This window comes from Epinephelus fuscoguttatus, linkage group LG21 (assembly GCF_011397635.1).
Source record: "Epinephelus fuscoguttatus linkage group LG21, E.fuscoguttatus.final_Chr_v1".
Taxonomy (NCBI): Eukaryota; Metazoa; Chordata; class Actinopteri; order Perciformes; family Serranidae; genus Epinephelus; species Epinephelus fuscoguttatus.
The window spans coordinates 24,707,275-24,730,079 of record NC_064772.1 but is presented as its reverse complement, the minus strand read 5'-3'; the positions used below and the strand labels follow the sequence as shown (position 1 = coordinate 24,730,079).

General features: G+C 44.3%; 2 protein-coding genes across 4 annotated transcripts in view; one reads left to right on the top strand and one right to left on the bottom strand.

Annotated features, from left to right (window-relative positions):
- The window catches only part of mllt10 (MLLT10 histone lysine methyltransferase DOT1L cofactor), a 52,340-nt gene extending 51,816 nt beyond the window's left edge, over window positions 1-524 (bottom strand). For both annotated transcript variants that reach the window (XM_049564646.1, XM_049564647.1), the window contains exon 1: window positions 137-524. In XM_049564646.1, coding sequence (XP_049420603.1) covers window positions 137-299 — 163 coding nt within the window. In that variant the 5' untranslated portion in view covers window positions 300-524. The remainder of the gene's footprint in view (window positions 1-136) is intronic.
- skida1 (SKI/DACH domain containing 1) lies at window positions 525-21,921 on the top strand. Of its 2 annotated transcripts, none has more exons than XR_007448242.1 (2): window positions 525-711; window positions 21,699-21,921. XR_007448242.1 is itself a non-coding variant. In XM_049564649.1 (2 exons), the coding sequence occupies exon 2, from the start codon at window positions 10,072-10,074 to the stop codon at window positions 12,559-12,561; it is 2,490 nt and encodes an 829-aa protein (XP_049420606.1). In that variant the 5' UTR covers window positions 536-711; window positions 9,719-10,071; the 3' UTR covers window positions 12,562-14,494. The 2 variants fall into 2 exon arrangements, 1 of the variants encoding a protein (XP_049420606.1); XM_049564649.1 differs by lacking the exon at window positions 21,699-21,921 and adding an exon at window positions 9,719-14,494 and having other exon boundaries at window positions 536-711.
- The last annotated feature ends 884 nt before the right edge of the window (window positions 21,922-22,805 follow it).

Sequence of the window (22,805 nt, the reverse complement as noted above, 5' to 3'; positions counted from 1 at the left end):
AGTAGAGCCTGACCTCAGCCTGGCCTTGGTGAGGGCAGGCGGAGGAGGCGGCTCCATACGGAGCGCTCCATAACCTTGCAACCAGACTACGCTAACTAGCCTGTGGGCTAACGGCTAAGCTAACAGCGCAGCTTACCTTGATGCACGGCGACGTTGCAGCCGTGTCCGTCGCAGTACACCAGTGGGTTTTCCGCCCAGCCTCTCTCGTCAGAGCAAACACAGCAACCACCGATCATCTCCTTCATATTATTCGTCGACAACTCGTCGTCCGCCGCCAGACAACGCTCGCCGGAGACCATCTACGAAGAAAGCGGACATGCGGAGGAATACGACGCAAATATGAACCGAAACTTTCGCCGCAGACGCCCCTCTTTCCCCCGCGGAGCCGCTTTAGGTCCCGCTCGGTCGAAATCTCATGTTTTAAACGTATTTACGTCCCTTTTCGACACTGTATTTTCTCACCAAAACATCCACTTCACGGCGCGACGGTGCGGAGAAGAGGGGGTAACTCGTAGTGAACAGGAAATGCGTCATGACGCAAGGCGCGTGTGCGTGCGTGTCCTCTGACAGGAAGTGGAAGACGGATGTGATTGGACCGCCGAGAGCAACGTTCCATTTTGGTTCCACATGGCCGAGGTGTTCTGAAAGTTTGTAGCAGAGAAACTCCACTTTACTCGACTCACTGTCAGGTGACACTGTAGCAACATGGAGGTAGGCAAAGCTGGGGCGTGTTAGCGGCAGAAAACTACAAAGTTTAACAGCTATGAACAGCAGGAAGTTGAGAAAACAGATGTGAATGTGTGTGCTAAAAGTTTGTTTACAAAAAAAACCCTGTAGTTCATGGTCTGCTGGGAGGGCTAAGATGAGTTTGTGATGCATGGAGCACAGTTGTATTAACAGGAAATGTGGATATTTCCTTGTACAAACTTAAAAAAGTTTTAGTATTAAAATCTTGTTTGAGTATACATGTAAGCTAATCTCAGAGTCAAAATGACTAGTCAGTTAATCAATAAGCTGAAAATTACCTGACAGCAGGTTTGATAATTGATAAATCAAAGGAGTTTTTAAAATTTCAAGCAAAATTTCTGTCAGTTTGAACTTATATAAGAATTCCTGCTTTTGTTTGTTTTCTGCAGTTTTTTTTTAAATATTTATCATGTTTGGGTTTTGGACTGAAAGTTTGACAAAATTATTATACAGTTATTTTATTATTTTTTTTAGTTGGACAAAATGAGACATGAGTAAGACAACTTGGGTTCTGGTAAATTTTATTGAGCATTTTATAATTTTATATTTCCTAAAAAAAAAATAAAACAAGAGGCAGCACAGCTATCTCCACTGCATGTGGCTGATTTTATAGACTAAATAATTAACCAGTAAATCAAGAAACTGGTTGGCAGAATGATTAGTAATGAAAATATTTGTTAGTTGCAGGCTGGATAAATTGTGTTTTCACACCTATTAAAAAAACGATTTTTGTTTTGATGGTTCAAGTTGAATAAACACATTTACATATATCAGTTTTTGCAGTAAATTCTGGACAGCTGCTGATGTTCCCTTTGTGGGATTTGATTTTTCTGCATTTAAAATTTGTTGTATCCTATCCTGTAACAATCTGTTTGGATCACTGTCACTTTACTACCACTACTCACAGATTTGTAATTATTCTGGAGGAATAATATTTTATTTTCATGCTGTAATGTGGTTTTCCAGATGCTATTTTTGCTTGTACACACTCAGACATGCATCCTTTAAAGTCAGGCTTGTATGTGTTTTATTGCATGTCACTAAACTCATTTAATACAACATGACGATAGTGATGATAAAATAAACAAGACATTTTCTAACTGTATTGTCCACAGTGGCACAAAGAAGACAAGTACAAACAGCTTTTAAACAATAATTTCTACAGTTTTTAAGTCATGACAGCCATTGGTTTTCAGGAATTTTATTAGATGTTCTTAAACAAAATGATTTCCCATATATTGAAAAAAATAAATCATAGTTTATACCTATTGGACATTCAACAGCTTGAGTTGTAACTAAAAGACACCTTGCTTTTTCAGTATGATTCAGAATGGTAAAGATGTGTAGGCCTTGTGAGAATAGAGCCAGCAGACTTGAGACAGCAATTTGAAAAGCTCTCCATTGTAAGTCTGAATACCTTTATCCTTCAGAAACACTAAATAGGCTTTGAGAATCCTATAGCAGGCTGCATATCAGACCTGTCAATATACAGTTTTGTTTTGACAGCATCCCCATGCTGTTGCCAAGGATGCTCCAGAACACACACTTACACACACACACACATGCTATTCCAAGCACTCAGCTGCTGCTTGCATCACCGATTCCTCTGAGCGAGCTCCCGCTCTTGGTTTCCAGAGAAACGTAATGACTTGCCAATAATGCGCAAGAGCACACGAGCGTCCTCCGTGTAATATGGTGAACGAGAGGTCCCTGGGAGTGCCTGCCCATTGTTTGCTTTAATTTCAAATTGCTCAAATGCTCCAGTCGACACTGGGCACTGCACTAAAAGGGGGTGTGGGAGGGATGGGGAGCAGGGGAAAAGGGGAAAAAAAAGTGAATTGTGTGTGGCAGGGGAAAACCTATTAGAGCTGGAGAGAACAAAGGGAGGCGAAGGAGGGGGCAGCGGTTGTGGAGGGGCCCATATAGCTACTGAAACACTGAAAATGGCAAATGATTTTTACAACTTGCACTTGATTAAGTCAAAGTCTGCACGGAGCATGTATAATGCTCCTCGGGTTGTCAGAGAAGAGCTTTCTCTGAGACCAAAAATTGCAGCGACACTATCTGCCTCCAGCCACCATTGGTGGCCTCACATATAGCACTCAGAGCTTTTATATAATTTAAAGTATTCTATGATTATAACAAGGCAGTCCTCACAGATGCTAGTTGTTGGAGCTTTGTTGTTCAGACTGTATGTCCAGTTGGTGTTTGGGTGAGGATCTCTAAACCCACGGCAGCACTGTTTCTCCTACAGGCCTTGATCTCTTGGGGAAATTAGCCGTTTCCCGTTTTGTGTCAATCATATTCTTTTGCCAACTTATAAAACTTGCACCGGGTTTTCACAAATGTGGCCTATAGAGCAGAATTTATGTCAAAGGCTCTGCCGGAGCTTGTATATTGTGTAAAGTAGTCAACCTGTTTTACCTGTATAGTCCAGCGGTGAAGTCAGACCTGGGAGAGGAAGGAGAAATAAACTTAAGACTCCAACAACTATATTTGATTGTGGTATTTCTCATTTATTTTGCAGCTTGAACGCATGTAAGAAATATATAAACACAAATAAAAGGCTTTCCACATTTAGCTTTCCTGCATTATGTTCATTCATATTCCCCCATATCTTTTTTTTTCTATCTTCTTTGGTCCACGTTTCATTGTCAGCACTGTCACTTCACAGCACTTGAGATTTAAAAAGTCAGAGGGCTCTCATGATTGGGTCCTGGGCATGTTTGCATAGGCTGAGCGAAGCTTTGTGGTCTCCCCGTGCAGGATGAGGAACGTGTAAAATGCACGGGGAGGAAAGACAACACTGGGAAAAGCAGCCCCCCGCACCCACACACCCACACCCACAGACTTCTGTGTAAGCTGCGTCTGAGATGATGGCATTGTGTCAAGGCATTGTATACACAAACGTCGGACACACTTAATTGCCCACCAGTTATTTATTTTGTCTGATGGTTTCTGCACTTTATAGATTTCCTAACTCTATCTATTTAAAGGGGTGTATGTGTTTTTTAACATTTATAAATTCTCCACAAGACCCAGATGGAGCTGGGTTAGTTTGAAACGTCACACCAGTGTAAAGTCTAAATTTTGCCCCTTAACGTTGTATCCCAAGTGTGTGTGTGTGTGTTACAGGGGAACTCCCGACTTTTATTTTGAAGCAGTCGTGCACTCAAACAGATGCTTGTTTTCCAATCATTATCAATGTGCAATGAGGTATTTTTCACGGGTGTCACGTAGAATAAAAATGTCCTTGCCAAACAAATAAACAACCTAACACTGTGTATGTGGCGTTTATACAACCTACCCCAGCACATACATCTAGTCTTTTATTCTTTAAGCCTGCATGGTTGAATTAAAACAATGAAAACAGACATTTCACATGTGTGCTGGATTCAAATGTCCCTGAATTTGTGTCCAAACTGTTGCATTAATACGGCAAGTTTAAGTCAAGATTATTCACCTGCAACAACCCCAATAAATGCATCATTAAGTTTAATGGAGCCTTATACTCTTTGAGGTGGTAATTACAGGCTATACACAAGGCTTTAGTATTTTTTAATCTCTATACTATGGATATACTCGTGCTGATTCATGTCTTTCATGTGGTTTATGGTACATTTAATATCAGTTGTAAGGGCTGTGACAGATCATGCCTTACCATCTGTCTCATATGATTTCTTTCCCCCTTATAAGACATGACGTGCTGGGAGCTATTGGAGGCAATTATTTGTTTGGCAGTTTTACTTACATAATTTTTGGTCTTCATGGTGTGGGAAAGCAGGGGAATGGAGAAGTTGCTGAAGTGACCTGAAAGGCAAAATGAACCCAACGCCTCTTTCCTGGTCACACACCGCATTCAGACGCGTCAGTATTTGCCCACGGTCTCCTCTCTGGTCGGCGAGTAGCACAGGGGCCCAGGCAAAAAATACAAACAGTCCCAACACGACGGGGTGAAAGGTGAAGAGAGCCCCTCCCCCCACCACTGTCCGCACACACTTCAGGCTCGGATTGCATGTAAAATCACATTCTCCCGGGGTGGTGGGGGGTGGAGAGGAATTCATTGTTTTGGCATGGGGCAGTGGGTTTGTGTCATAAAAAGTCCATGCTCTTACAAGTGCCTGCGCCTCCTTGACCAAGTGTCTCCATAAAAACTCAGATGCAGAGCAAATGACTCGGAGCGGCAGGAGCAACACGTTTGGGTTTTGACGAGTGTAAAGTGAAAGAGTTTGAAAAGAGATTTTTATGGCCAGTGAGGTGATAAAAATTTATGAAATTCACCAAATGAAGCAGTTAAATAAACCGCCTTCCAAGGTTTCCACGTCACGAGTGTATGGAGTGTGTGGACTTTCTGTATTCTGCAAGCCTGTTAAATTGAAACACACTTTTGTGCGTGTCTGTTTATATTCTTTAAACGCTCCTGCATTCCTGCTCGGGCATTAAAATGTAGGTTACACTGCGCAAAGCTGTGGAGCAGTGGTCATGTGTGCGCACTGGTCATGTGTGTGTGTGTAGGTTCTTTCCTTACCAATCCGTCTATGTCCCCCTATTAAGCCGCTCTTCCACCGTGAAGCAGTGGGAAATAGGGAGAAGTAAAGCAGCAGCCACGAGGCGCACATTCGCCATGTTTACTTTAAATTAAAAACTAAACCTTGCATTCGTGTATATTTCACTTTTAGATATTTCCCCGTGCACCACGATTGTTCCTAACGTGAATCTCGGTTACAATGCCACGCACTTAACTCCATGCCCCAAACATATCACATTAAAGCGAGTTTTGGAGGTTTCCCTCCATGCTGCAAGCACACACACACCTTCACAAGAGTATTCTACCGTCTACACATTTTCAGCCTAAAGTGCAACATTTGGTCTTCCCCGGTATTTCCCCCCGTTCCACTAGCACACTACCGGCTCCTGTAAGAAACCTCCCCCGTGCTTCAGCTCTCTGCTTCGGCCACTCGGGTCTCCTCCCCTCCGGTCCCGACCAACATCCAGGCGCAGGAGAGGGTGCAGTAAGTGCCCTGTGGCATCTGCTGCCTCACAGATCTGCATAACAAAGAGTCCCTGGTCTTAAGTGGAAATACTCAAATATGTACATATACACAGGGTTATTTTTATTCAGTAATTATGACATTATTGTTTTCGGATGTTTTAGATGGTGATCAATTCAGAGCTTAGGATAAGCTGAGAGGTAAATTTAAAAATAGTGATCATGGTGTCAGCATGGGGGATGTTTGAGAAACTTCACCATGTTTGGGCAAATTCAACCTAATTCAGACAGTAATTACAAGCTATTTTTTAAAAGTATTTTATTTTTAAAAAATTATTTTATATTTGTGGGTCATATTCCAAAAAGTTTGTCGTGTTTTCAGAATTCTTTTAAATATATACCCTTAATATTAATAACTGTGTGTTTGTGGATATTCCACGTGAACAATTCTCTTGAATACACTGCTGCTGTTTTTATTAGATCACCATTACAATCTTTTACCCTGTAGTAGGTGTGTGTGAGGGGGGCATGAGGGGGGCATGTGAGACAGTGTGTTGAGTAATGCATTAATTCATATATTTTGTAAAAATGATTTAAAGGCATGTACGCTTTCACATCAACATCCCTGGTCAACAGAGACCCGACACTGAATATGAAATTGTTGCAGACTGATCCACGATGCAGAAATTCCACAAGTGCCAAACAGTTGTCCATGATTGCTTTGCCATCTTACTATGTAATGATAGTGGATGTATTTATATTTTAGGACAATTATACCTTGTGAAAAGTGCACGTGAGTGGACCAGTTTAGGTCATTGGAAGAGAAGTGGATAGGTTACACGGCTTTAAATCGTCTGCATTCAAGTGACAAGCCTTTGCTGTAAAACAATGAGCGTATATCAGTTAGACCCACCTTTATTGGCCATGTATGTGTACATATATGGTGTTATATATATAATATAAATATATATATATTGCAGTGGTCATGACGTGGAATGAAGCAAGCAGCAAGAAGCCTCGACTGTCAGCGCCCCCCCACCCCCCCACCCCCTTGCATCTCCCAGGCCATGCACGGTGCAACTGTGGCTCTGGGATCCGAGCTATTCCCCCGGGGATCCGGACCTCAACAAGCTGCCCCTCCTCTCACTTCACTCCGCTGCGTCCGTGAAACTCCGCGTGCCCCACGTATTAATGCTGTCATATAGAATCAGCACGTGAAGAGCGAGTTTTGCTGCAAAGGAGAGCTCAACGTGCAGGTGACCTGTGGCTGTGTGGGAGTTGAACTAGAGTTTACTGATTGTAGAGTGATTGGGCAGCCTATCAGACACTCTGATATAGCTGCACAGAGGCGGCCTACACACACACACACACACACACACACACACACACACACACAAACACAGAGAAAGAGAGTGACCTCTTATGATGTGTTTTAACTGCAACCCTGAGCCTAACCCACAAGTAACTTGTGCGGTGCGTAACAGCTTTCTGCGGCTCATCCAGTCAAATATAACCTACTTTATAAATAGAAGGAGCTTTTTCACACTAGAGGCTACTATAATTATAACTTTTAATTATCTCTACAGAGTCTACGCCACAATGCACACAGCCGCTGTAATGTAAGCTCTTAAATTAGATAAAAATATTTCAGTCACAGTTCGACCCAAATCACAGTCCCCGTATATAGGTTAACATCTCAGGGCGCAGCGCCATAACCCTGTCATCCAAATACGTGCGCACGCGTGTGTGTGGCTACAGGTACCTCTATATATTTCCCATTAAACCTCATTCATGTCCTGTTTTCTATCTCATTTAATATGCGCGATCTTGTCTGTGGGTCCATGACCAACACGTTAGTGGTATGCGCCACGGTCCAATATTGCGTGGATTTTGTGGCCACGATCCAGTCACATTCAGAGGTTTAACAAGGAGCGATAATAACAACGCCTACGTACATAACACGCTGTTTGATGTAACACCGAGGTAACACCGATGCCATTCAACACACACTGAATGCTCTGTAAATAAGCAAATAGGCTTAACGTTGTGGAAACGAACATGCCCGGTCTTGAGTTTGGGCCCCATCGCGCACTGCCCGGTGTGGAACGGGCCACAGGGGGATTCACGTGTTTAACAGATAACAAAGACGGTACATAACGCAGGGAGTTTGGAGAAAATATGCCTCAGGGGCGAAACACAATAGTCAGTCCAAACATCCGTGTGAAGGTCCACCGGTAATTCAAACAATTAGTCCTTATAATGTAGTGCAAGGGCGCGTTATGTGGACTAAGTGTGGGTGGTGGCTTCAGCTTATAGGTTGGTCGTGATGTCTATGTGGTGTGTGTGCGCGCGCGTGTGTGTGTGCGTCAAGAAGAAGTGCGTGCGTCTTTGAGATTGTGCGTCTTTCCTTCATAAGTAAGAGTGCATGCGTATGAAAAGTCAGTGTAGTGTGTGTGCGCGTGTGCGCGCGCGCATGCATGCAATACGCACGTGCGCAAAGACAAAAAAGTGACCACGTGTATAAACTATTACGCATGACACCACACAATCAGTTATATTAAACAGGTGACCACGTTACATTCACTCATCCCACAATACCCTGTGTTCCTGTTCCCCCAAATAAAACAAAGCTACTTGTTGATAGTGTTATAAATATTTTTAACACACCAGTATATGTCTGCAATTCATTAAATAGATTTTATAATTGATGCTCCAATATGTGTCGTTAAAAAATGGCCGGCAGACCTTAATGGGGACGTTTAGTGGCTGCAGCTCTCACCTACATTGTCTAGAAAAATCGTGTGGGAAAAGCAACCCTGACTCTGCACTTTTAGCCTGCCCAATCACTGCTCGCGTTGTTTTAGCAGGGATGAAAAGTAGGCTACAATTTAACTCCACTAAATACGCATTAATATCATTTATAGTGTTTAACGGTAATTTCTATTTTTTAGAAAAACTCTAAATATGATAGTTGTAGGCGCAAATACAGAGAAGTGCTTTACACCACATTTTTAAATGATCACACACACACACACACACACACACACACTGAGAGAGAGAGAAGGACACACGCGCGCGCGCACTTGAAAGGGAAAAGGCATTAAAACGCACTGGAAATGCCGATGAAGTCATTAAGATTCAGCCAGACAAATAAATATAAGCCTACAGCAGTGTGAGCAAATATTGTAGGATAAGTAGGTCAGTCTATAGTCAGCCTTCGAGGAAAAAAAGAAATCCTATGGACGCAAAGCTAGAGCCAACAAAAGCAGATGAGTTGAGCCTTGGTCAGGGGCAGCAGCCTCAACGTGGAAAAGCAGCTCTCCAAGTGTACAAAGCAAAATGTCTTTGTTTAAGCTGCGCTGCGTTCTCTCTCTCTCTCTCTCTCACACACACACACACATCAAACCGTCTCAAACACCCCGAGTGTGGAGTCATTTTACCAGCACACTATCGATTGCATATACCGCATGCATTAGGAGAATATGCACAATACATTCCAGTCTTATCATGACACTTTGGCTCAGGATACCTATTCTGCTCGTACCGTGAACCCGGGTGCGTTTTCTGCAGCCACCTTCTGCAGCTTTCTGAAATATGAACTTGTCATAAGTGCATTATTTACTCTAACAGCGGAGTCTGTGGGCACAATTGTAAACTATTGTGATGGCAGGGTGTGTGAGGGGGTGGGGATGGAATATCCATTTTTATTGCATCACCTGTCAGCGGCGTCCAATGGGCGTCGACTCCGAGGGCATTAATTGATGAAGGTGTCTCCAGACTGGCGCACCTCCCCTCTCTGTCATTTTATTTGTGGCTCAACCAGCAGCCAGAATAGCAGCTGCATTTTAGCTCTTATTCTGTTTCTCTCTGACTCTCTCTCTTTCTCCCTCCCCTCCACCCTCACAACTCCATCTCCCTCCCTCCCTCCCTCTCTCTCTCTCTCTCTCTCCTCTCGCTATTTTATCCCTCTGGCTGAGGCAGTGGTGTACACCTACCCCTCGTCCTGCTGCCGACCAGAGGGGAGTGGAGCCGGCAGAGGCAGGTAGCAGCAGCCCCGGCTTGGTGGACGCATCCGTCGCATTCCTCCACCATGCCGGACCGGGGCAAGAGGCGACGAGTGGATGCTGTCAGATCATTCAACCTATTAGGCACCGGCAGCTCCATTTAAGTCCGCATGTCAAAGTTTGCATTTTCATGACGCAGCAGCAGCAGCAGTGTGGATGGATCAAAGGTATGAGCAGGATGCCTTGAGCTCGCGACCCCGTGCCATTTACTGGTGAATCCATAAAATACTGAGAGTGTCTACATGGATTAATACATTGGATGCATAAAACATGGGAGACCTGGAGTGTGGCTTTGAGGAAATGCAAGGAGTGAGATTGGGATACCTGCTCATCAAAGGCAAGCAAATGTTTGCTTTGTCTCAGGTCTTCACCGACCTGCTGAAGAACATCCCTCGGACCACGGTGCACAAGCGCATGGACCACCTGAAGGTGAAGAAGCACCACTGCGACCTGGAGGAGCTGCGGAAGCTCAAAGCAATAAACTCTATAGCTTTCCACGCCGCTAAATGCACTCTCATATCGCGGGAGGACGTGGAGGCTCTGTATTTCTCCTGCAAGACGGAGCGAGTGTTGAAGTCCAACAAAAGGAAAGCGAAAGCGGTGGGTTCTCCCGGGGGTGAGGACGCGTCCCCGGGGCTCCTCCGTGCGGACGCCGAGCTGTGGAAGGAAAAAGTTTGGTTTAGTTTGCACGGCGTCCCGGAGACTCTCACGCTTCACAACAAAACGAGCAGGAGGCGAGAGCTGACTCCTTGCCTTACCGACTCCAAACTACCTCAATTTTACCACAAAACCCACGGACGGGAGTTCCGTTCGGCGACTAAGTCCAGTCACAAACACTTTAAAAACTATGAAACAGCTAAAATAACAGGGAACCGCGTTACTTTGAGCCAAAGGCACTCGTTTTTCCGGAGCGCGGTGAGCCGGCAGCCGGTGGTGCTTCAGTCCGCCATAGCTGCTCAGTCCAGGCTCTCGCGCTCAGCCGGCGACCTACTTCACAAAAGGAAGAGGAGGCGCGAGGGGGGCGGCGGCAGGGACAGCGCGAGGCACTCGTGGAGTAGAAGCAGACACGCGCACCACCACGTACCACCGGTGCTGCTCGTGCAACCCAAATCACCCGGCAGCCACGGGACTTCTTTCGGTGCTTTCCACCTCGGTCCGGATTTCTATCTGGACCCCCGACCTCACCATCATCACCACCACCAGCACCACCATCATCATCATCACCACCACCACGAGCCCAGTTTCCCGGAGAGTTACAGCAGCGACACCGAGTCCAGCACCTACTCGGACCGCGCGTACCCAGACTCGGACTTTGGCTCCGGTTTCTCCACCAGCAGCAACTCCGGCAGCTCCGAGGAGGAAGAGGAGGGCGAGGAGGAAGATGACACGCAGTCGGAGAGTTCAGAGGTCAGCTCAGACGAGGAGGAGAGCTCCACTCAGTCCGACTCCAGCTCTGTCTCTAGCCGGGTTTCTGTGCAGAGCATCCGGTTCAGACGGGCCCGGGTCGGAGCTCTCGCCAAAACTCTCAACACTAGTAAAGCACCTTTGGTCCTGCAGCCCACGTTTCACTACAACAACCAGCATCAACAGGAGAAACAACACAGGACACTGGGCCATGCTGCTGCACAGACAGGCGACAGCAGACAGGAGAGACATCAGAAATGTGAGTTTGGACCCTTACAGCCACCCAAATTTAACTCAGCTATAGGGGAGAGCTTTTTCACTGAATCCAAAAGGGAAAAGGTGTTTGACGCAGATCCAAACAGGGCTGACCATGTGGACGAGCTCCCCCCTTATTCACCGGGACCCAACCGGAATAAGGCCTTTCACCCCTCACGCAGGACACCGGGGCAGCCCACCAAGTGCCCCCCGGGACTGAGCGCGCAGTGTGACCAGGACAAAGACGCAAAGCTCCCCAAATGTAGCGACAAAAGGGAGGCGAGAGCCAGCAGCGTCAAAGTGCCCAGTCCACTGAAAAAGATAAAGAGCGAGCCGGAGGAGCTGTGTGTGACCGCCGCCCCCCACCCGGACAGCGGCAGGACAGCCAGGACACCACCCTTCAACCTCCACAATGTGAAAGTTAAAGTGGAGGAAAGCTGTGATGAATATGAATACCAGAGCCAGGCCACTGGAGTCAAATGTAAAGGGGACAAGACAGAGAGCAGCAGTGGCCAATATCCAATCAAACACGGGGACTTTTTCAACAGCGGGATTAAAGCCACAGAGAGGAGCCCCGATGTGGCCCCCAGGTCCCCCTGTGGTCCTCAGGAATGCATGCGCACCCAGGACTCCCCGTGTATGGAAGAGGGGGAGCACAGGAACAAAAACTGCAGGGCTCCGGTGCTGGGGAGCAAAAAACTCCGAGTTTCCAGGACGCAAACAAAACAAAACGTGCCCAGAGTCAACACGGCTGCCTCCTCCTGCTCCTCTGTTTCTTCTACTTCTTCTTCTTCTTCTTCTTCGTCTTCTTCTCGTGCAGCGGGCTGCGAGGAGGTGTCCACGGAGGATTTACCGAGCAGACGCAAACGCAGCAACGCGAGCACTGTAGCATCGCCTGCGAAAATGCCTTTCAGCCTGATGGCAAATTTCCCATCCCCGCCGTCGCTGGTTGTTGGCAGCGACGGGGATTTGTGCCCTGCTTACTCCCTGAACTCGCTGAGGGGCCCCGGGCCTCCCCCTCCGTCCCACCCCGTGTGGAGGTGGCAGCCAGGCGGCCAGATTCTCCCTCCCCCACACGCTCAGAGAACTAGGAAATACTGAGCTGGTTTTGCAAGCAAAGAAAACAAAAAAGGGCCCCCACCGTGTCCATCTGTAGTCTTAACGTGAGCTCACCAAAAATTGCTCGCAACTTTATCTTTATTCTAATTATTTTCCTGTGAATGGGTTTACATTCCGCTTTGTTTTGAAGTTTGATCGAGGAAAAAACACAACATGATCCCCCCTTTTTGGAGCCTCAGAAAACGCCCACAGGACTGTGAGACACCGCTCGTGGATTTTTAATGCTTAACAAAAAAAAACTTGTGTTTTAAATAAGCTATCAATCCTAAGCAATATGTTAGGTTCTCCTTATTGTGTTTACTTGATTATTTCCTTCTTCGCTTTTCTATGCTCGACCTGTTGGATTGTATGGTGCCAGGGTTTCTGTGGGTTGTGCTTTGTCTAAAAGAGGAAAGGGGTTTTTTAAAGAAAGAAAAAAAAAAAAAGAAGAAGCCCACAGCATTCCTCGAGACGAGGCTACTCTTAATCTAGCTGGGTTTGACTTGGTGAAATCAGAAGAAAAGAAAATCAGGGTTTCCCCATTCTGTGCCACCTGGTGATATTTTATATATCAAAGCTGTGTTTTCTCTCATGGCTGTCATGCGCACCAGCTTGGCCACAAGTGTTCAATTTCAGAGAATTATTAAAAAATTGGTTTTCCTAGTGTCTATCTCTACATGCTCACGGTTAAGCCTTTATTAGATTTGACAGGAATTTAGGAGTTTATTGGTGGTTGTGGGTGTGTTTTTTTTCTTCTTCTTCTTCTAGAGTGCTTGTCATATAGTTTCCAGTCTTGTTTTTATTTCTGCGGAGCATTTCCTGGTTTTTGCAAACGTGTGACTGCGCACAGACGCAGGCCCAGTCACAACACAGGCCTTATGTACAGACAATCAAAAAGAAATAAGGCTCAGCCCTTCATAGCACGTTAGATCACCACGATAGACTCGAGTCACGTCCCTCCTGGTCCACTTGGCCACCGATTTTCCCCCTGCACACCATCATATATGTGTGGCAGGGCTGTAGTCTGTTTGTGCGTAAAAGCACGAGTTGGAAACGAATAAATAAATAAAGCAGACAAAATGACAATATCCAAGGCTTTGGATGGGATGTGATTCAGGAGTCACAGTGGGGGGATAAAACAGCACCAAAACAGCGTGAAACACCTTCTAGCTCCTCTGGCTACTCAGAAACAATGCGACAAAGCACAAGAGATAGGCTTAGATGCATTGCACTTTGATACTGTTTGGGGGTCTTGTTGCAGCTTTAGGGTTTTCTGACCAGCCTGTGAAATGATGTCTGAGAGATGCTGATGGAGAAACAACAAAAAGATGAGACACAAAGGCCAACATTTGACTGTTATTTTGGATATGTAGGAGTCACCCATGATGGTTTTCTGATTTCCTATAAGTCAGTAATATGCCAATTTTCGTGGAGCCATTGTTCATTATTATATTTTTAAGTCTAAGTCAATTGTGTGGTTCTGGGCTGGGGAATTATTTCCTTTAGGACATCCAAAATAGACTTTAAAATATTGCTTTCTTTGTCAAGCACATCCCCATCATCACCTTTTAATGTAGCCTTTACGAATATGGCCGCTCAGTGAATGTAGTACCCCAGACCTGTTTCATTTGCTCCCTTAAATTCAGCCAGACTTCAGTGTAAAAAAAAAACAAAACACCTTTAAGCGGAAGTGAATCAAGTGGCTGAAGCTGCACCTACACATAGGTATCCTGAGTAAATGTAAGATGTTTTTTTTTTTGTTTTTTTTTAATGGCAGTGCAGGACGCGGTCTGCTAATTGGCAGGCTTTTTCTGTCTGCGACAAAGAGAGGCCCAGCTTATGGCGAGCCAGATCACAACAAACCCAAAGCCCGTGAATGATGTCAGCCTCACAAGCACAGCAAAGGGTGCATTCATTCAGAGGATTGTAGAAACTATTTAATGGGTGATTATTTAAAAAAAAAAAAAAAAAAGGGGGGGGGGCAGAGAGAAATGTACAAAAAGTGAGTTTCCTTCTGCCTAAATCAGTGTGGATACATATGGTGGGTGTTTGGCACCACTCTGCAGCCATGAAGCCCCCAAAACTCACCGTGGGCCTTATTCCTGAGGCTGGAGCCACTATTCAAACTTGAACTTATATTCTCAGCCTGTAAACTGGCTATTTTTCTGCAGCCCGTGACACAAGCTGGTATATGAGCAGGCATAGCAGTAAAAACGGAGGGGGTTGCACAGGGTTGCGAGGGGGGGTGTGGGTGGGTGGGGGGGGGTTGCTGTGTTGCAAGAGCGAAGCTTTCAACCTTTAATCCGCATGTCAAAAGCATAGGCTGCACGGCATAGGGAGAAGAGGAATAGTCTGCGCCCAGAGCAGTGCGGGTTTTGCCCCCCTGACGCACCAGCCTATTCTCACGCAGCGCTCACAATGCGCGGCCGAGGCACGGAGATGGTGGTAATGGCCTGTTGGGAGGGTCTCTCCACCGTTAAGACAAATAGCTCTCTGACAGTGACGCTATCAATGTAAACAATTGCATCGCGCAGCAGCTAGAGGCTGCGTGCACTCCTCCTCCACCATCCACCCCCCTCCTCACCTTCCTCCTCCTCCTCTTCCCCACCTCCCCTGCCCTCCTCATTCACCCATTTACTTCGCTTTTTTGATACAATACTTGAGGTCAGGTTTTTGACATGGAATTTGAAGTCACTGGTTGTTTATATGAATCTGAATATTTATTTTTGTGAATTTTTTCTGGGTTTTTTTTCTTGTATATTGATTTTTTTTGTTGTGAATATATATAGAACAACTGCACTCTAAATGGAAACTTGAACGGTGGATTTCTGAAGCACTTTCCCTTTCTTTTTTTTTTTTTTTAATTATGGAGCATTCATTAAACGCGACTGAGTGTAATTATCAGACTCTTTCTCTTTCTTTTGAGTTGGACAATCATTTGTTGTTTTGGAGAGAGGTGGTGGTGCTGGTTGGGGGGGGGGGGGGGGGGTCAACACATTTAATGATGGAGAAATTGGCCTGGGATTTGCATTAGGAGAGGGTCATGAAAACAAAGAAATTAAGTGATTTCAAACTTCCCTTTTCTTTGTTTTTTTTTTTATTATCTTTTATTTTGGGAACACAGCTGCTTTTCATATGTTGCAACACTTCGCCATTAAATGTCCCCAACCTTTCAATTTACCCTGCAACACGAGTAATTTCATAAATGTTTAAAGGCGTTTAGGGAAATCAGATATACCCAGTGTTCAATTAAATAACAGATAAGAGTTGTCCTGAGGCAAAGAGGTTTCACATTTGAAAGGAAATAGATCCACAGTAGAGCTTATCCACATTGTGCGCACTTAAAACCAACAATAGCCCTAATAATGACTGACGGTAAACACCCCTCAAACATGGCTGCGTACAGTATCTCCAGTTTGCTCCAACTCTTCTATTAGCGAGGGAATCCCTTCCCCTGGTGTATTTAGTGGAGGGTGTGTGTATGTGTGTGTGTGCGCGACGGAAGAAGTGGTAGGCCTGCGGAGCCTGCAATAATAACAAGAGGCAAACCGCAGACATTTACGCATGCAGCATTTCCAACCACTGGCACATGAGGTGCTGCGAGCCTGCTCGCTTTAATACGTGAAACAGACTCCTGCAGGGACGCTTAACGTCTGTGCTACTCATAAAACAAACAATATTGGAGCTTGCATGCGTTTGCAGGAAGCTCGTGTCGATAATGTCCTGCAGCAACACCACAAGTACATGCGGAATTTGGAAGAAAGGGGGTAGAGAGTACAGTGATATCAAGAGGGGTAAAATACAATAAAGTTAACTAATAATACACAACCATGTGTACCTGTATGGACACACAGGAGTACAGCTAAACTCGCCTAAAGGCTATTCTGTGCAGCGCAGGACCAAGCAACTTTCCTAAGAAAGCTCTGACCAGACTTGCTCCTCGCTCAATCTGCCATGTTTGACGTGATGTTTCCCTGATTAATGGCACTCTGCGGTATACGGTCCAGGCCAGAGCCCCGAGGTTGATAAGGGGAGCCGGGGCTGGCAGGCTGTCTGGCCCCGGCACGACGGCTGCTGCTGCTGCTGGAGCCTGGAGGGGCCATACTGGGAGCAGAAACACGCCATTATACTGCTGCTGGCGTTTCAGGGTTAAATTCCAGTGCGGATTGGGAACCAGTAGACTGTAACTTCTATAGAATAACAATAGAAAGAATACGTGGAACAAGAACAAAACAAGCTTTGACGCAATTTATTTTCTAAATCATAAAAAAACAAGGGTTTCAAAAAGCTTTATTGCGCACGGAGTTATATTCGTGGCTGGCTGCATGTTTGGGAAACGAAGTTATGGGTAATGCTGACAGACACATGCCGCGTTCAGGTCAGCACTTTGCATTGATCTTTGAGTCAATTAAATACACGGAGACCGATAAAAGCTGTCAGGACGTTTTTATGTTTAATCTCTCAACTGTGAAGTATTCGCCTGCCACTCAGCGCTCCACACAAGGTCACTCACGAGCTCATAATATTTAGGGTGTGAAATATTAATAAACAAAACAAGAGGGGAGGATTTGTAAAAGATTCGCGTGGGTGTGTTGTTGCAGGCTTTTAATGCATCGCCAGTTACGCAGCAGTGTTTTCTCTCTTTCTCTGGATGAATTAGTGGAGCAGAGGAGCCACGGAAACGGCTCCCTGCGTGATAAAATAGTTTAACACGAAGCTGTGGCAGCGGGACCTGCAGATTGCATGCACACACGTTTTGCTTTTCTGACGTGGAGCTTGTGTGGGAGCACTGCTGCTGCTGCTGCTGCTGCTGCTACAGGACGGTGGAAGACCATTTGCATCGTCAGCCTAAAATCAAAATTAAAACAAAAGAAAACAGAGTGAAATGAAAGTGGAGTTGTGTTGAGTCAGAATATAAATGTAATAAATTATTTAAAAATTCAGGACTTTTTCTGAAAGTTACTGCGGAGAGAGACTTTTCATTTTACGCACAGTGCGTCACAGATACAATCTGGACGTTTACATGAGTGACTTTAACTTTACATAAGCTGTGCATTCAATAACTTCGCAGTAAGCTGACTGATGCCAGTAGAAATGGGAATGGTTACATGTATTGTACGTAATTCCAATATAAAAGCTTGCCCCTTTAATCAAATGAAACACCACGAGGACCTGCAGGCTGTGACCCCATACGACTAACCAGAGAGCAGAGCTTCTGTTCAAGGTGTAAAACAAACTTTCCCCGAGAGAAAACTGCGTATGAAATAATGGCTCCTCCATGAGCCGAGCTGTGCGCGCTCCTCTGTGACCCCGCGTGCTTTTCCCCTCTTTAACGTGAATTTATACAAGCTACAGATCTGAGAGACAGGGTGGATTAAATGAACAATAAAATCCCGTCTTTTCTCTCCCCACTCTCATATCTCTCTCTTCTTGGTATTAATATTTTGACCTTTTTGTGTGGTAGAGCTGTGAGCACTTTCACGCTCCAACAGTTGTGCCTTTAAAATAGAGTTTGAGTTACATGAACGAGCAAAGTTGAATGTGACAACAGAACCAAGGTTTTAATTTGCAACCCTGTTTTCATATGAATTTGGTTATAATCCTTTTTAACAAAGTATTATCCAAACTTTGGCTACAGCCTTTGGGCATTTTACATTTTGGTGACTGGCAATCAATCAATGCAAAAAAAAAAAAAAAAAGTCACGAGACCTGCATGAATAAAAAATAAGTAGTGCAAAGGTCAGGGCCTCATAACACCATAATATTCATATAATCATGCAGCTAAGTGCGGAGTGATACAAAAGGGTTTTCTGCACCAACTTATCCCGAAGTTTCACTACAATAACTGCCATCCAATCCCACTCTTGCGCATGCATTTCCTTGTGGTTCACCAACACGATCGTGGCTCCACACGAGGGAGGAAACTGCCGGGGAAACAGCGCTGCCTCTGCTGGGTGTTACCCGGCATCTGCCCGCACAGACGCGGGGTCAGAGGGAGGGACGGCGGCCTGTGTGTGTGGAGAGGAGATGGGAGCAACTCTGCTGCTGCTGCAACTTTTGCTTAGTTAAAATCACCCTCAAAGTCAGACGGGATATTTAAGTACAGGAGAAGATACTGGTTAGTTTGTAACCGCAGTCAAAAAATAAATAATAATAATTTTACTTAAAATTCTAGTGAAATTTACGCACTGCATATTTGGGCTCCTGCACAACAAAAAAAATCTATAAATAAATATAGCGTAAAGACACAATGTCAAAGTTAGTACTATTTTTTTAAAATACATTTTTCATTATTTAAAGTAATCTACTAAAAAAAATCCGACTAAAATGTCTGATACTGCTGAAGTGACTCAATTCTGTTTTCCAGCCTGCACGTGCAACACAAAGTCAAATGATCTCGAGTTAATAACTGACCTCAGATCGCTAAAACGCGCGCTCAGAGAAGACACAGGGAGCCCACAGAGGAGGATTTCCCTGGCCAGAGGGACCGCATGGGGGGAAGGAAGGAAGGGGAAAACCAGCACTGGAGGGCTTCTGCTCGGTCATGGAGCTCAACTCCATTTGTAAAGGCTTTTCTGCGGACAGGAGAGAGCCAGATGTAGCGCTAATGTTGGATGGAGCATGGAGACTGGAGCAACTTTGAACATACAATTCAATCAGTTATCAACAAGCCCCAAGACTTCAGCGACGTGTCTGGGCCGCGGGTGCAGCTGTAAGCCCGGTGTTTAGGCGATCAGAGGGAGCCAGCACTGATCGGAATCACAGGAAGGCATTTACACAGGCCATGTTGGGTCTCTTTCATCCAGACACTTAAATAGGGTTTAATAGTAAAACTTAAACTGATATTGCCTCTGTTTACTGCTGGCCTATATTGTGTCTCCCATTAGAGATTAATTTATGAATTATTCATCATTTATAGACCTATAAAAACATTTTACGCATACATTCAAAACTGTTTTAATCTCTAATACTTGTGTGTGTGTGGAGCTGATTTTATTAGAAATTATTAAAACGTTTTTTCCCCCATTAAGGGTGAGAAATTGCACTAACTAAAAACATTACAAACTCAGATTTTTGTTGTTTTAAAACCTTACTTTTAATCCATGCTGTCAGTCAATGTGACACAGAAAAATGTTGGAAACAGGACACGCAGCTTAACTAAAACCCTGTCAGCTCTGTGGACATAAAATACCCCAAGATATATTTTTTTTAAAACATTCATTTTGCAGTGACCCACATTTTAAATAAAGATAAAGTCTTAAAATCCCTGTTATTCATTTTTAAAAATTGCCTAATGGCATTACATGAATGATTGACACATATTTTACTATCCTTAGCTTGTCCTTATAATTAATTATTATTCTAATTATTTTAAATTGTTAGTTTACATACATTTAAATACATACACATGAAATCAGAGTACTAACTGGCAAGCAAATATTAAGCAGAGAGACAATTTAAAAAGGCCTTTACTTAAAGTTTTTGTACTGAAATCAATAAAGTATTTGTCTTTTGTCACACTCACTCTCTCTCTCTCTCTCTCACACACACAAATCTCATAGTGGTGGCTTTGTTGTAAGCCCCAGTAGAGACACCTTGCTTCCTTTAGATAAGGACATATTATTTGCATTTTAAGGTGTATCTTCTCATTCATTTACATCTTTATATTGTTTATTATTTATGCAAAACTGCATCTCACTGGTTTCACTGGCCACATTTTATTACCTGGCCTGAAAGATGTTGGAAAACTTTGCTTTTAAAGTGTATTTTGTGTCTCCATTAAAACCAGAAATTAAACCACAATACCAGTGTAAGAACTTTAAACACATATTTTGCTGATACATTTAATTAAAGCAGCTGCAGGAGACGAGATGACAGTTTATCCTCTCCATCAGCAGATTGAAATGTTTCACAACCTGAAATCTAATATCTGGACACTAGTTCCCTTTCATGCAACGACACATCACTCGAGAACATTACACACTATAGGGGGATTTGAACACGGCCACAAGCGGCGGTGACCTTTGACCCTTTCATACCAGGGAGTTAGGACAAGGAGCCCGGCCTGGATTGGGGATGAAAGCCACCAACATACATCCAACAGAGAGCCTCCTCCGCTGCTGATACAGAGACACATCAGAAAATCATTTGCATTATTAAGATATAAATTTCCCACCAGTGGCCTGCACGCATTCGGGCCGCAGCTTGTTGATTATTGATTGCTGTGTCAGTGCCACCTTGCCTGAGTCGACAGATATTCTCACCTCAGCCGGGGCTACATGTCAAACAGTCAGACTGATGAAAAACACAGCTTATTGCTTTGCTGCAGGGCGAGCAGGCAGAGAGGAGACGTGATGCGTCAGACCCAGATTTGAGCACATGAGCTGCCTTTCTTCTCTTCTTCAAGTGAAGTTTCTTAAATTGGGAGGGTGAGAAATATAATAGGACACTTTTTTTTGGGAGGGGGGTTGTCTGGGCTTTTGCCAGATAAGGTTTCAACCAACTTTCACCCACTTCTTTATATCAGGTATTCAGGATGTGGGACAAAGGGGAGAGACAGACTCATTGTTACTAACTCCTAATTTAGGCCTTATTTTGCTGCAGAAGATCTTTTAAACTTTGAATGAAAAAATCGGTAGAACTTTCCTTCAAAAATAATTTATGTGTATCTGTAGAGCTCAGTATTAAGTCACAGTCTTTATCACTTCATTTTGTGAGGTACTGCTGCTGCCAGTAGATTTAAAATATGGCTGAGTTTATAATGATTTTACCTTTGTAACTGTCTTTATTTATAATCATATTAATACAGCTTACAAAGTGATGTGAGTACAGGATTTGTTTGTAGTGACTTAATCATGCTTCCCACTGAGCAAGCAACGTCTGTGGACGTCCAAGTCTAGTTGATATCACATCTGTGGACATGATATCAACTAGACTTGGACGTCCACAGACGTTGCTTGCTCAGTGGGATTGAGGTTTAAATTTATATATTATTCTGATATTAAGTTGGTTGTGTTTCCCTCACAGCAGTGTCCATGTGATGCCACGTGTATAATATCATGTTAAACTCATTTTCTAATGTGTTTTGGTTTTTTTTAAATGTCTCTCTTTTTTCCTCTGCTGTCGATGTTGTCAAACAGGGGAGATTGCTCCTGGTGATCCAGCTCTGATAAGATCAGCATGTTACAGTGAATCCTCGATAATAACGTGGCCTGATTGAGGCTTGTTTGGAGTGTAATCCGAGCCCACGGAGCTGCCTCTCGGGTCGGAAACGTGGACAGAGCGCCGTCAAACAGCGTTTAAATGGGGATGTTTCACTCATATGTTTGGGCACAGAGCTGACTCCATGTGGGAGTTTATTACAAGGGCGCGCCAGGTATATATGTTGTTATAGTCTAATGTCTAATCTGATTACTTTACCTTTGCATACATAACTTTATGATCCTAAGGTGCATGTTTATTTTTGGACTTTCCTGCACACATTCATTCTCCGTTCACCACTTTCAGATATCAACTTGTCACGATGTTCCAAATTTCCTTTGCGTCTCCAGGCCTCCTTTATGAGCAGCTTGCAAATGAATTTGTGGATGCACCCATCAAGGAGCAGATGCACACGGTAACCCAATGGTGCTGCAGACCAAAGTCCATTTAACAAGAGAGAGGATCAGGTATAATGTTGTGCACGTTGAGGGGGGTCACCGGAGAGACACACGAGGCCTCGTTAATTTATGAAGTGACGAGCATAATTAGAGACAGGGTTTTGTATAAGAATGTCTTCCATTAATATGCAGCTATTAAAAGATGAAATCTGCATCCCACAAATTACACAAACTATATTCACAATATTCAGATGCTTGATAGACAAAATATAAATGATCCAAACCAGCTGTTTCAACATGAGGCAATGAAACAGTTCGTCTCTTCCATAATTTCCATTTATTCTTTCTTTAAATAAAACGCATTCAAACACATTTTAGTCTCTACTTTTTTTTTCTTACATCGATTGAGGATTGAGTCGTCTCTCTTTCTCCTGTGGAAACTCGCTGCCATGACCGCCTAATCTGCTCATCTTGATTCATTTGTGTTTTGGCAACGTGACGCAGCCTCCCCGGGCTTCTCCCAAATACATAACGACTGTATCCATTTCAAATATCACCGTGATGACAAATGAATTCAGGGGAGGGTGGCAGACTGATAGCTGGAAAGCGCCATGAAGTTGTTAAAAAAAGAGACACCTGAGTGTGAAG